At 42.3% G+C, this 15,595-nt stretch overlaps 1 protein-coding gene and 1 long non-coding RNA gene across 2 annotated transcripts in view; both read left to right on the plus strand.

Moving 5' to 3' along the window:
- LOC122552340 overlaps positions 1-15,595 on the plus strand; it is a 104,228-nt gene that overhangs the window by 14,180 nt on the left and 74,453 nt on the right. Inside the window, exons 5-7 of the mRNA XM_043695093.1 lie at positions 8,864-8,890; positions 11,376-11,537; positions 12,408-12,472. Of these exons, the coding sequence (XP_043551028.1) occupies positions 8,864-8,890; positions 11,376-11,537; positions 12,408-12,472 (254 nt within the window). The remainder of the gene's footprint in view (positions 1-8,863; positions 8,891-11,375; positions 11,538-12,407; positions 12,473-15,595) is intronic.
- LOC122552133 lies at positions 8,752-11,771 on the plus strand. The gene is made up of 2 exons (XR_006312313.1): positions 8,752-8,965; positions 11,376-11,771. It is a non-coding gene; the product is annotated as an uncharacterized LOC122552133 (long non-coding RNA).

Consider the following 15,595-nt stretch of genomic DNA (forward strand, 5'->3'; position numbering starts at 1 on the left):
AGCACAGATTCATGGAGATGGGGAGAAGGTGAGTTTGGGTACCTGTCAGTGCAGGTCGCCATCACAGATTCATGGAGGCAGCAATGGAGCTTAGGCCCAGTACAAGATCCGGCAGCAACTGCAGTGACTGCATGAGTGAGCGATGTCGAAAGCAGCTCGTGGTAACAACAGAATCGTGTTTGGACCAATGTCATGCCGAGCAACATCAGTGCCAGCTACGTTGCTGAGGTCCATCAAGGCCTCCTTTTGACCAAGGCATCAGCTGAGTCAAGATGCTGCCAAAGATTGGGCGACTTTCCTTCTGACGGTGATAGAGAAGGGGACATATGCCTGACCAGCATGTCCATGATGGAGCACTTAGCAAGGACTATGAAGTTGGACGTTTTCTTTATTTCTCCATTTCTTTCTCCTTTATGTTGTATGTTGGGATATTAAATGTGTTTTGAGATGGTGCTGCAGCATGGCAACACGAGACAACACATTTCACTGGATATGCAAAGAATATGCACGTAACAGTAAATAGCTCAAATGAAAATCCTTAGGTGCTTTTCAGAAGCACGGACGTTTTCCAACATCCATGGCGTTAGACCGTGGAACTCAACGCTTTTCAAGTGGGAGCTGCCATCCTCGATCTGTGTCAGTCCTTCTCTGAGAGTCTGCTCTCAGGTTTCTGAAAGTGCCACTGTACAAGCAGCGTTAAGGAGGCTGAGAGAATTTAATCTTTCAGCACTCCCAGTCATCTCAACCTTATCTTGGAATGCTCTCCTACATCTTGACACACAACACCTCGTACCCTCAGCCAATGTGTCTGAGGAGTTAAGAGTACTTCCATTTCTGTGAATTAATGCTCACCATTCTCACAGTTCAAAGGTGTGGAGGTTAGTGGGATTGTCTATGTTAAGCTAACCATAATGCGCCCGGAATTATAGGTTAGGTGTGTAAGCCATGGGAGACGCAGGGTTAAAGGGATAAGGTAGGGCCGAATGGGCACTTTCTCCACTCTGGGGATTCTCTGATACTGTAAGTTAGCATGTGGATGTGACGTTCAGCTGAATCAACGGAACATTCAGCATGTTCTGTCCTTCAGACTGGTACGTGCACCATTCACTATAACAGTTAACATACTAACACAGCGAATGTCAGATCTGAAGAGTCAGGAATAAAGGTAATTATTTTAGTCTGACTGCTTCTCCCATATTCCCCATCGGGCTGGTCAGTCACACAAATATAAGTTGCAATTTTACATGAAAACGAACAAGTTACGTTTGGAGTGTAAGCTATAAGAAGTTATAAACGTTTGATGAGAAATCTTCGAATTATGTGCTCATGTCGTTGGTAGGTCTGTGTGTAAATATGGTCCTTTGTTAAGAGAGGTGTTTACTCTTTAGGAATGTCATTTACCGTGCAACTTGCTGGGTTGACATTTGGCATATTGTGTGTAATTAAGAAACTTGGCTTGAATCTATACTCAGGAGACGTTTTTGTGTAAGTTGCTTTACGGTTGATGCTGTTCCTCCAGAAGCTGTTGTTGTCTTTCTACACGTCACAATTGTCCCGTGTATTGGATTTGATTGGGATCAGCCACTTGCTTGCAAATCCCAGCTCTTTGTCTCATTGCCACACAGTTTCACCTTGTTCTTCAGTTCATTCTTCAAGTCCTTACCCCAGCTCTTCCACACTCTCATGTCTGGACTCATTGTAGATGACTTGTGAGTTATCATCCAGGACAGCTGTTGCTTTTGTTTTGGGTTTGTGTCAACACTGAATAATTGTTCCTGTGGTAATCTGAGGCCACGCAGACTTTAAGTTCATTGTAAACCCATCCACTCTGCTCTCCAAAATGCAGCGTTTCATTGGCCAAATAAACAACTGAATGAAAGAAACACTCTCTTCATGTGACAGGCGTACGTGATCTAGTGACTGGGCATCAGTCTAAACTAAACCTTTTCTCTGGCTATGTTTTATGGAGCTGATGGCCTCTCACTCACTGGCTGGCGAGTCAACAATAACAGAGTCTCCTCTTTTCATGAAGCCCCAGTGTACGTATTGTCACTCGGGCACTGAGCTGGACAAGAGAAGGACTTTGCACAAATGACAGCGCCAAGGAGTGGTCATTACCAGCCAGAGGCCAGTGACCCTGCTCAACAGGAAGGCAGTAACATTCAGTACAATAACAACCAAAGGGCTGGTATTGATCTTGGGTAACAGACCGACAGTAAATGATTGAGTGAGAGGAGTGGAGGTGACGATCACAACACAGCTTTGTGTAGGGGTGTGTTTGGCCGGGATGGGGTGTGGTGCAGTAAGGTCACATATCAGCAGGTGAACCCTTCCTCAACTGGTACTTGATATTTCCCGACCCCGAAATCTACAAGCAATGCTGAACACATTTGCATGTCGTTGTCCTCTCATGTTGAGCACCTCACTCACCCCTGAATGAATTATATTGGCATTGGGATCAGAACTGCTCAGTATTATAAATTGCCAATTTGGCAGCCTCAGTTTGGACTCCAGCATGAATACTCGGCTTTTGATTCATTACACCTTTAGTTCCTAATTTACACTCCACAGTTGGGGAACCGACATAATCTCCAGAGTTAAAGTGAAAATGACACCCCTTTCCATCAAGGCATGACGTGACATCAAGGACCCCAAGAAAATCTGGAGTGAATGGGAATTGGAAGAAAAAGTTCCTTTCGTTGTAATTATATCGAACAAACTGGAGGGTGTTTGCAGTTATTCGATGTCTTTCTGCTCAGGACATGTCGATCAGAGTTCCTCAGTGTCGCCTTCTTGGTACAGCCATCATCAGCTGCTTCGTCACTGGCCTTCTATCCAAAAGGTACGCAGAGGGAATATCTACACGATTGTCAGCACCATTTGAATTTATCACATTTTGAAGAAATCTGTGTCCAATGCGGCAAGGTGTGGACAATATCTCCACCTGCGAAGATAAATGACAAATAACATTCTCACCAGACAAGTGCCAGAAAATGACATAATCCAACATGGGAGAGAATTTAACCATTACTGAATCGCACACTATCAACATCTCTGAAGACTTTCCATCAACTAAACAAAAGGCAAGGATATGGTGGAATACTTCCACTTCCCTGGATGACGGCAGCTCCGACAACAAAGAACGAAACAGTTATTTTATTGGTTGTCTGCTATAGACATTGGACAGATTCGACAGTAGATCTTGGAAACGTGCAGATATAACAGAATTGCTGATAAGGGTCATTTGAAATTCCCCAATATTAATTGGAACATCCGTGGTGCAGATTATCTGGATAGAGATGATTTTGTTATTTGTTTACAGGAAGTATTCCTGACGCAATAATTAGATATGCCGACTGGGGGAGGCCATATTGGATTTGGTGCGAGGCAATTCGCCAGGCCAGGTGTCAGATATCTCGGTTACAGAGCATTTTGGTGACAGAGAGCATAAATGCCTCAGATTTGCGGTCGCCACGGGGAGGAATAGAAACTCACTGTATGAGAGGGAATTTAATCTGGGGATGGGATGTTTTACTGCTCTTAGACAGGACCTATGGAGTGTAAATTAGTAATAATTGCTTTACAGAAATGCACAACAGAAATGTGGAGCTTTTTTTACTGTGTTGAATAACTTTGTCCCAATGAGACCGGTGCGGAATTGTAAAGGAACGGAGTCCTGGATGAGAAGAACAGAAGAGCGGGATCTAGCGCAAATTTTGAAGATTACAGGGTCGAAAGGAACGAACTCAAAAATGGACTGAGGAAAGCTGGTTGGGGGCATGAAGAAGCCTTGGCGGGAAGGATTTGGAAAAATCCAAATGTTTTGCACACGTACATTAGGAATAAGGGAATGATCTGAGAGAGCGTAAGCTGGATCCAAGTCAGTGGAGGGAACTTAAGCACTGAGCGTGGCAAGATAGAGAAGGAGCAAAATGAGTTTTTTTTTTGCCATTGTATTCATGAGAGAGAGGGAGCTTGATGTTAGAGAGAATACTGGGGAAGAGCTTAATCGGCTTGAGCAGATTGATATTAAGAATGTGGATATGGTAGAAATTCTGGAAAGCATGAGTATGATTCAATGTCGAGGGAAGGATCAGATATATCCACATTTCCTACGAGAAGTGAGAATTGAGGTTGCTGCACCTCTGGCAATGATCTTTGAATCCAACCTCTCCATAGTAGTTCTTCATGTTTGGAGGGAGGCATATATTGTACTTCTCTTCAGGGATGTAAATAGGGAAAAAACCTGGAAATTATTGTCTAGGTAGGTTTACGTCTGTGGTCAGCAAGGTACTGAAAAATGTTCGCAGATATAGGATTTTGGATTGTTTGGATAAAGATTGTTGATTAAGGATTTTTGTTTTTTTATAAATGGCTTGGATAAAGAGGTGGAAGGTAACCAGAGACGTTTTCCCAGAAAAAAGGCTGGCAGGAGATGTCATACGTTTATTGTCACTGGAGGAAGTAAAGGGAAGATATCAGAGGTAGGTTATTTCCGCAAAGAGTTTTTGATGCGTGGACTGCACTGCTAGCATTGATAGTAAAGTTAGAGACATTAAGAATATTTAAGCGACTGCTGGTCAAGCACATGCACGGCAGCAATTTGAGAGGTGTGTATTTAGTTTGATCTTAGATTAAGATAAATGTTTGGCACAACATTAGGGTCCGAAGGGCCTGCATTGTACTGCACTGTTCAGTGTTCTATGTTTTGACACTGAGTAGGTTTGACACCATCCAGGATATTCACTCCATTTGTCTGGCATCAAATCCACAAATATTATTTCCCTCCAACATCATCACAAAGTGGTAGCAGTATATACAATCCACGAACTACAGCTGTGAAGTTGACCGATGGACTGTAGACAGAACCTTCCAAACCGAAAGCCACTTCCGCCAAGGACTGTAGTAGATACAGTTAACACCACTCCCTGCAACATCTCCTCAAATCACTCACCATCCTGGCTCAGAAATCTATTGTCATTCCGCCACCGACTTTGGGTCAAAAGCCTTGAACTCCCTCTCGAACAGAATAGTACCGATCAAAAATTCTGCAAATGTTCTGGAAGGCAGCTCATCACACCTTCTCCAAGCCAAGTTTGAATGAACGCTGACACAGTCTGCCACAACTACATTTTAATCCATTTTGGAATTAAATCTGGGTGTATGTGGCAATTCCTCCTGCAACACACCCACCCATTTCGATATCGTTCCCAGTATCAATCTCACCCCAGAGTTGGCATCATGTTATGCCCTGTATCCTGAAACTGAACCAACTGCAACATTAGAGAGAAGTAATTGAAAATTATTCACCAGAATCTTCACTCCATCAGAGTGTAGCAAAGTCACCACATTTATAATTTTCGTTTAAACACGGGCATCGAGGCCATACTTTAGACAATCAATATACGCCATCATTTCCAACATGCAAGAATTTACAGAAAGGCCGAGGGGTGCAGGTGTATAATTCCTTGGAAGTGGAGCCGAGGACAGATAGGATGGTGAAGGAGGCATTTGGCACAGTTACCTTTATTGTTCAAAACATTGGTACAGGTATTGTGACGTCACATTGCAGCTGTGCAGAACATTGACGAGGCCACTTTTGTAAAACTGTACACATGTTTGGTTGCTCTGTTAAAGGGAGGATGTTGTTAACTTTCACAGGGTGCAGAAAATATTGACAAGAATATTGCTGGGATTGGGTTTCAGTTATCGGGAGAGACTGATTAGGCTGGGGCTTTGCTCCAAGCGGAGGAACAGAGGCTGAGGGGTGACATTATCAAGGTTTATGAAATCATCAAATACATGGATCGGGTGAAGAGCAGAATGTTTTAGCCATAGGATCGAAGTCCAAACCTAGAGAGCAGAGCCTTAAGATGAAAGGGGAAATATTTGAATAGGTACTGAGACTAATACTAATTAGTTGTAATACAATGACTCTAATGATGTAATTATTGACGGTTTGGGAAACGTTTATATGCATGTGAAGAATTTAATTCACTACTGTATGATCACAGGTTTCAGAAGAGTCGACCGAAAACTGTGAAGAGGCTCAACTCTTTCTAATGTAGTTTCTGTATGAGCTAACTAGATAGTGAGCCTGATTGGGATATTGAGTTGTCAAGGCAAAGTACATTTTTAAATTATTTTTTCACATTTCAAGTCATTTGTAATACCTTTGCTTCGTCTCAGTGTAGAATTTTTCGAATACAATGAGCAATAAATATTAAGTTTGACACAAGAAAACCCGAAAAATGATCTGAGTTGTAACTGTCTCGCGCCGAGGATCATGTATGTATGGAATGACCTGCCTGAAGAAGTGGCGGAGGCTGGTACAATTACAAAATTAATAAGGTACGGAGATGGGTGTATGGATTGGAAGTGTTCAGGACCAAGTGGTCGCAAATGGGACTACAATACGTCAGGATATGTGATCGACGTGGACGAGTTAGAATAAACGGTTTGTTTTCGTGCTAAGTCACGCAAAATGTGCCTTTTTCTTTACAAAAGTGAACAAATATCGCACAGGTGTGGGAAAATCAATTGGCTGCCAAAGTTGGAATGTAGAAAAGTGTCAAGCAATGAAAAATACCTTTATTATGATCTTAATGAGTATTCCTTTTGAACATTTTATTTAAAATCTAGGGTGGAGGCTACTGCAGATTTCAGCGAGATAAAATTGCTGCTAAAATCACTGACCACAAATGGGTTTGGGGAGGCGAGGCAGCTTTGGAACAAGCATTGAGAGAAATAGGACCGATGTCTGTTGTGATTAATGCAAGTCTGAAATCCTTTCAACATTATAAAGAAGGTAAGTTGCAGAGCACTGGATGATGTCTTTGAATCAGATTATCGACTGTTCAAGAAAAGGTATTAGAAATCATACATCTACAGACACATTTACTGTCACTATTTTGGTATTAATATTACTGCAAAGTTCACCATGGAGCATGACCCTTACCCTTGTCCCTGCCTACACTCCCCCCGTGTTACATGCCGTCCAGTTCTGTCAGATATCATCGAGTTCAAGCTCAACCATGCTGCAAACTGAGCTCAGGAATGGTAATGAGAAATCGACCTGCTCCCATTCGGAGTGATGCAAATAGGTCAAAACATTGTGCTCTAGCTAAGAGAACTGATAGTGAGGAGCAACTGTCCTGATGTGCTGCTGAGTGCCTGCACAAGTCAGCGTTTTATTAATTGTAAACTGAAGACGCTACACTCACTGTATCTGGATTAAGAGGAAAATCGAGTTTCGGGCAAAAGCCCTTCCACACAGGATGTCTCTATGTGAAGGACCAATCCCTATTGACTTCATCAACATTTCAAATCACAAAACACTTCTATTGTACAACCCACAATTGGAGACAAACTGGAAAATACTGAATGCAGAGTGGCGCTCCTTCATCACTCCAGGTGTAGGATTTTGTAAGTTAACAGAATGTGTTAACACACATGGCAGCAAACCGATGTTTAACACGGTCAGATACCATGGTCAGTGTGTTATGCAAATGTCTGGTAAATTATTTCTACATCGAAAGTGATCTCAGCAAGATACTATATCAATCATCGATATAAAAACAACAGAAAAAATATAAAAACTGGAAGATTGTAATCAAGGTCGGACCTTCAATTGGAAAACAGAGAGTCTGTGATTGGGTGGAACAAGGACATTAAATAAGAAAAGGAATGGTGGTCCAGTGCCAGCAGGAATGGAATGGAGACAATTAAAGAAAGTAAAGAAATGTATGCAGTAAGTTTCAGGGCCTGAGGGAGTGTTATTTTTTTAAAAAAAGACCTCGGGGCCCCCGTGCATAGTTCCATGATTTTGGAGTCACACAGAGACAGGGTAGTGAAAGCAGCATTCGTCAGTGCATTGAGTATATGTTTTGGGATGTCATGTTCCAGCTGCACAGGACATTGGTAAGGTCAGTTTTTTAGAATTTTATGTTAAAGTCTGGACTTTCTGCTATAAGAAAGATTTTGTTCAATATTTACAAGGACTTAGCAAGGGTTCAAGTATTTGAGGGTTAGAGTGAGGCTGAATTGAGTCCAGCTTAGAGTTTTGCTGGAGAAGCACAGCAGGTCAGGCAGCATTTGAAGAGGAGGAAAATCGAGTTTCGGGCAAAAGCCCTTCCTGATGAAGTCGATTTTCCTGCTCCTCAGATGCTGCAGGACCTGCTGTGCATTTCCAGCATAAGTCTAATCTGGACTCTGACCTCCAGCATCTGCAGTCCTCACTTTCGCCCGAGGCTGAGAAGGCTGCAGACTTCTTCGCTGGTACGACAGAGACTGAAGGGTGAGCTTGTGGAGGGTCATAAACAATAATGGGTATGGGACGAATAAAGAGAAGGAGAGTCCAAAACTAGAGACCATACGTTTAAGATGAGAAGGGAAAGATTTAAAAGTTATCTGAGGAGCAAAGTTTTCACACAGCATGGTACGTATCTGGAATGAAATACCAGAGGAAGAGGTGGAGAGTGATACAATTACAGCATTAGAAAAGGCATCTGGATGGGTACATGAACAGGAATGGTTTACAGGGATATTGGCCAAGTGCTGGAAAATAGGGCTAGATTGGTTGTGGATATGTGCTCAGCATGGATGATTTCGATCGAAGGATCGAAGCATTTCTACGCTATAAACTCGATGACTCTGAAGGATGTGCCGAGAGGAAGTGAGAATGCGAGAGACGATGTCATTGGGAAACATTGATTAAAGTCAACAGAAGTAATGGTGCGGAGTGAGGACGATCAATTTGAAGACAGTTAGTAAAAACAGACATGTCAGTGTTCATTAATCAAAGCTAAATTAACACTAATTAAATATTTCACAGATAAACCATTTAATATGTGTCTCCTTACAGGAGTTTACTATGATGAAAATTGCAATGGTACGTAACCCATGAAGTGCTGGTGGTTGGTTTTGGAATTGAGGATGGAATGAACTATTGGCTGGTTAAAAACAGGTCCGTACTCTATGAAATAACAAATACCTGATCACAGAAGAAGAAGGGACAGTGACATGGCGTGAATTTCCTGTCTCTGTGCTGCAACCTGTGTATCTGTTCAGCGAGCAGGTAACACTGTGTTTATCTGGAAGTGAATGCTTAATGGTTGTGCTGTCTGGGATGATATCTAAAAAACGTCTGAGGCAGGTATCCCATCACCAAGTTTTGGACTGAAGGATTGCTTCATACAGAGGCAGGTATCAGAGTGCCATTATCCCTGAATTACAACCATTTTTTAAACTTACCAGTACAAATTACAAACATACGGTTAAAATTACCAGCTATACACAACAAAAAGCAAGTTACTGGGGAAAAAGGGGGGCAAAGTCAGATCCCAAACCCAACTGTACAACCTGTTCACAGGGAAACAAGGACAAAGCTCGAATCACTTGTCACTAGAGCACTGATGGGATCAGATTAACAGCCCTAATTCTGGAACATAGAACATAGAACTTTACAGCCCAGTACATGCCTTTTAACACTCGATGTTGCGCCGACCTGTGGAACCAATCTGAAACCCATGTTACAAACACTATTCCATTCTCGTCCATATGCCTGACCAATGACCATTTAAATACTCTGAAATGTGGCAATACCTCGACTGTTGCAAGCAGAGTTCCAAGCCCCTACAACAATCTGAGGAAAGAAACTACCACTAACATCTGTCCAATATCTATCACTGTTGATTTTAAAGCCCTCCTGCGAGCCATCGCCATTCAAGGAAAAAAAAGCCTCTCACTTTCCAACCTATCAAATATTTTAATTAACCTATGAGTCTCAATTACTTCACCTCTCAAACGTTTTTCTAACTAAAACAGCCTTAACTCCCTCAGCTTTTCCTTTTAATATCTCCCTCCAAAACTGGAAATTTCCCAGTAAATCTCATCTGAACCCGTTCCAAAGCATGCACATTCTTCCTGTAACATGGTGACCAGAACTGTGCACATTTCCCAGAATGTGGTTGCAACAGAGTTTTGTACGGCTTGAAGCATGATCTCCTATTTCCGAAACTGAATCCCACTAACAATCAAAGCTAACACACCATATGCCATCTCAATAACCCTATCAACCTGGGAGGCAACATTCAAACATCGATGTACCTCGACACCGAGATCTCTGTGCTCAACTCCACAAGCACGAATCTGACCATGAGCCCATTACATTGGATTCCTTCCAAACTGAATCACCTCACACATTTCCGCGTTAAACTGCATTCACTAACTTTCGTCATAGCTCTGCAGCTTATCTACTTATCTCTGCAATCCATACATCCTTAGTAACTGTCTACAACTCTAACGAACTTAATGTCATCCGCATATTTATCCACCATCCTTCTGTGCTCTCATTCAGTTCATTTATATAAAAATCGACTCACAAAAGTGGATCCAAAACTGATCCGTGCGGTACATCATTAGTAACGGAACTGTAGAATGAATATTTTCCATCAACTACCACCGTCTGTCTCTGTTCAGCGATTTATTCTATGAGGCGTCGCTGGCTGCCGTTATTACAATCACGGCAGTCAGGTTTGGAAGAAGCAGTCACATCTTCAGGGCCAGGTTGGATACAAAATGTTTGATTAAATAAATCATGTGCTTCGCGTGACTATACACACACACAGACACACACACACACTCACACACACACACACACACGCACGCGCACAAACGCACACACACAGCCACATACACACATTTCTACATGATTTCCCAGAAGAAACAGTATGTGGGTCTTATAACAAAAAATACACATTATTGTTTAATAAGGTAGATAGTATAACAGTGTAATGGATGCTGGAATAGTTTGGTAAAGCTGGAAATGTGATTTGGGCAGGGTAACCGGATATGGAACAAATTTTAAGGCCGAGTTATCGTTGCAGTTCAGGAGACACTGGGTAACCTGTGCTCAAATCAACTCGTGCTCTGCAGAGACTATATCCTGTAGCAGGCAATCTCAGAACGATGATGGTTAAAAAAAAACTCTGAGAAAATCTCCTCCTCCATATGGCAAGAAGGAAATCTCCAGGAGGCCATCGAAAAGCTCTCACTCGTCCCTATTCACTTTCCCCTTCATATCTACTCCAGCAGCACACCTATCCCTGATAATGATCTCACCTCATGCCATTTTATATGTTGTAGTGAGTCCATACGGACTGTACAGATCAGCAATTGATGTAAAAGAAAACAATTGACTCTTTCCATCCTGATGCAACTTATTCTTTACAACTCATTATCCAGCTCAGTAATTCCAGAATTCAGTCCCTAAAATAATTCCAATTGTATACCAGAGTTAAAACAGATGCTTCCCCAAACATGTCTCTTTTATTAGCGTTTTGATTCCAACACCAATGGATTTCCTTATTTTTCAGCTGGGGAACAGACTGGGGTGAAGACGGGTACATCAAAATTGCTAAGGATAGAGGGAATAACTGTGAAATTGCCAGTTTTGTGCGGTACCCTGTCGTGTAACGAGCCAACTGATAAGACAGAGCTTCATCAATCCCAGCTGAATGATAAACCGGATCATTTCGGTTAATGCTGACTCATTCAAAGACATTGCTTTCATTGTCTGTTGCAAATTTAAAAAGTGAAATAATAACGATTTTTGCACATTTCTATCGCTTCATATAAAACCAATGGCATTGTCTGATTGATACATATAGCCACTGTAAATGATAGAATGAATACATTCTCCAGCTTGTAGAAGACAATAATCTGCATGTACTGCTGATGTCCAACAATATAATAAAGGCTGCCAGCAATCATTTTCAGAGCTTGTTTGTTCCAAAGGAACGTATTTGTCTTTGTGCCGAATGAATTGTCTTGTCTGCTATGAAATCTATTGTCAAACCACGTTGTAAACAAATGCACAGAGAATTTGAAGAGTCTGTGTTTTTTGACACTAGCGCAGCTACTGAATAAATGCAATGGGGTTGTTGAGGACAATAAGGCTTAATTGAACAGAGTCTAAGCAGAAAACCCTCCTGGAAACAGGTTAGGCTGGCCAGACTGTAGACTGGGAGTGTCCCGATGAGATTCAGTTCAGACAAATGCGAATATGTAATTTCATCTATTGATTGGCACTGAACAGAAAAACTGGTAAACGGAGTATTTTAAGTATGGCAAAGCAATACTGGTGGAGAAAGGTCAATGACAAAAAGAGGTCACACACAGATCTGTGAAATAGACGAATACTAATTTATTTCTGAAAATATCATGGGCAAGAGAAATTGCTAGGAATGGTACAGCATGGACACACTGCACAGGTAATTCCAGGATTCTATGTCCCATGATGTAGATACAAATAATGTGCGTAGTGTTACATCCGTGTTCCAGCCATATTTTCCAAGAAAATATGAATTAAATTTGATTGAATGGAAAAAAAAATTTAATTGTAACAGGGGTGTCCGTTCCTCGTCGAGCGCAGGTGTTCATCTCCAGTATCCTCGTTTCAATGCTTATGCAGGTTGGTGTGCAATCTTCAGTCGAATCAGGTGTCACTCAGTCTAGGTAGGCTTTGTGTGGTTCAGTACTTGAGGAGACTGGGGATATCCTTGCATCACTTCGATAGAGATGATGCTATTGTGAGCTAGGAATACTGTTGTCAGATCATCTAAGGAGTGTAATCATTGAGTCTGGAAGCTGTTTAGAAAATGGCTTGTTTTGCTGTTTTGTTACTGAGCTGATTGTGGTCAAGTTGAGGCATTTTGCGTATGTTGTGTTTAGTTAATAACCGACATGGCTTCTGCAAACAAGTAGTGGGCAGGCAGAGTAGGTTTTTTTTCTCCAACAATTCCTCCTTTTTTTCTTTTTGTCTGAGAACTGGGTTTGAGGTGAAGGGGGTGTGTCGCAAGAGCTAGGGGGTTATCTGACGCGGTCGGGCCAGCATCAGTTGGGTAGTATTTGGAGTCCTAGTCCAAAGCTGCCTATTCCGTGTCGGTTGCAAAGTTATTGTTCGAGTGGGCCTTCATTCATGCATGGTAAGGGGACGGGGGTAGCACCTGGAAGCACAAACGCTGGCGAGTTAAACACATTTTAAGAGCCATGCAAGAAGTGCGATATCGACGATGATAGTAATGACGAATATGAATCCCTGTAGCAAGGCTGTACCTCAGGAAAACTGCCACAGTTCTTGCCCAGTTCCATAGGTCCCATTTTGGTTTTTGGTTGAGCAGTACTGCGGTAGCACATTGGATATGCCAGGCTGGGTTACTGATGTCCTCACTGGGGTTAGGTATGTATGTGCAGCAATCGGAAACGATGAGGGTGCATGCGCCCACTTTCTCGAACAGCAGATAATCCTGGATCATACAGTTTTGCAGGGTCACATTGGGGATGCGAACAGTTTTGGCAGTCAGCTGGTCGTTGGTTACCTCCTCCAAGGTGGAGGCCAGCTGATGAGTTTTTATTTAGAACGAGTGGTTGCATATTTGGGTGAAAGGATAGAGAGAACCAGGTCAAGATTGCTGAGGCTTCGCTTCCTGTGATATGGTGGCGTCGTAAAGGGACAGACTGGAAATGATATGCAAACGGGACTGCACCGCATATACAACATAACAGCTCCTGGGTCAGGAAATGATGGGTAGGCGTTGTGGCCAAAAATAGCGTAGGTACCATTATGGGTTCTCAAGTGGTCGGTCTGGAAGTCTCTCTAGGTTTTGGTGCAGGTGGTGTTTTGGCTAGTAATGTTGAGGACGTGAAGGATCAATAAACTGTCTTCTGCTGTGGACCAACTTGCTGCGGGGGTGAGGAGCAATGAGTTCGTGCACTGGCGCCAGCCGGCATTCCATCTGATTGGATGGCTGTTTTGGAGGCTGATAGATTACAAGGGTGTGCGCTGTCAGAAGGGGTGAAATTCTGTAAAGTGCGCGGGAGAGCTTCCGAGAACTGAGCATTTCTAGTCCTACAAAGAAAGGGGCAGTGCTGTATCTGATCCTACAAACTGAGACAGGCCAAGTGCGGAGCATCAGAGTGGAGAAGCAGTTAGGCAATAGCGATAACAACTTAATCATTTTCGATATTCAGTTCAAAGTATATAAACCTCACTCAATGATTAATATTGCATCTGGAAAATGAACGATGTTATGGGTCTAAAATCTAAATTGGAGCATGTTGATAAGAAACAATGCATGAAAAATGGAATAATATAGTTGAAATATAGTTGAATAGTGTGCATGCTTACTACATGCCCATCAGAAATAAATTTGAGGCATCCAAAATAGGAGGAATCTGGATGACTAAGGATACTGATGAGAAAATAAGGAAGGAAGTGAATGACATGTGATGTATGCCGCGATGATAATAGCTGTCAGAATAAGGAAGAGAATCTTAAACGCAACAGAGAGGATAATACTCGAATATGGATTCGCAAATGATAAGGTGGTTTGTGGAATAGTGAGTAATGAGGATGACACTGATCATCTTCGAAGGAATATTCGTATGTTGGCAGAATCGGCAGACGCCTGGCAGATAAGTTGCAATAAATAGGTACAGGTGACGATGCTTTTTGATAGACAGAACAGAGAGACAATACAGACTGAATGGTACAACTTCGCTGGACGTATAGTAGCAGAGAGACTTCAGGGTTAATGTGTTTGCATTTCAGACGGTTGCCAGGGAAGTTGAAACATCATAGAATATCATGAAATCGCTACAATTTGGAAACAGGGTTTTCAGCCCCACTAGTCCGCACTGACATTCGGAACACAAATCCCCCCATACCCATTCCCATTACTCCATTATCTGATATTTACTCCTGAGTAATGCACCTAATCTAAACATCCCTGAACACTTTAGCATGGCTAATTCACTTAATCTTTAGATTGTGAGAGGAAACCGGGGCACATGGAGGAAACCCACGTTGACAGGAGGGGAATGTGCCAACTCCACACAGAGAGTCGCCCAAGGCTGGAATCGAACCTGGGTACCTAGTGCTGTGAGGCACTGTGAAACAGCTATTGAAAAAGGAATAGAATACTACGGATTTAACATAGAGGCGTGGAAGATAAAAGCAATGAAGCGGTGACAGACCTAGAAAAACTATCTGGAAGATGCATTTAGAGTTTTATATTCAGCTGTGGGCAGCTTCAGTATGGAACATCTGAATGCCCAGGAGAGAGTGAAAGGGAGTTTTAGAAGAATTATGGAGGAATTCTGGATCCAATGAAAGGATAGAGTGATTAGTCATTTTCTCATTGAGGCAGAGAACATTAAAAAGTGACCTATTTGGAATGCTTAAACCTATGATCAATTTTGACAGTGTAAAGAGTGATATCGTTTTCCAATTATAATTAGTAACTTGCTGATAACAATATGAAGTCTGTCAGCAAGAGCCAGTTGATGAGAAACATAGAACATAGAAGAATACAACGCAGTACAGGCCCTTTGGCCATCGATGTTGCGCCGATCTAAGCCCACCTAGCCTACACTAGCCCACTATCCTCCATATGCCTATCCAATGCCCGCTTAAATGCCCATAAAGAGGGAGAGTCCACCACTGCTACTGGCAGGGCATTCCATAAACTCACGACTCGCTGAGTAAAGAACCTACCCCTAACATCTATCCTATACATACCACCCCTTAATTTAA

Source organism: Chiloscyllium plagiosum, chromosome 8, assembly GCF_004010195.1.
Source record: "Chiloscyllium plagiosum isolate BGI_BamShark_2017 chromosome 8, ASM401019v2, whole genome shotgun sequence".
NCBI lineage: Eukaryota > Metazoa > Chordata > Chondrichthyes > Orectolobiformes > Hemiscylliidae > Chiloscyllium > Chiloscyllium plagiosum.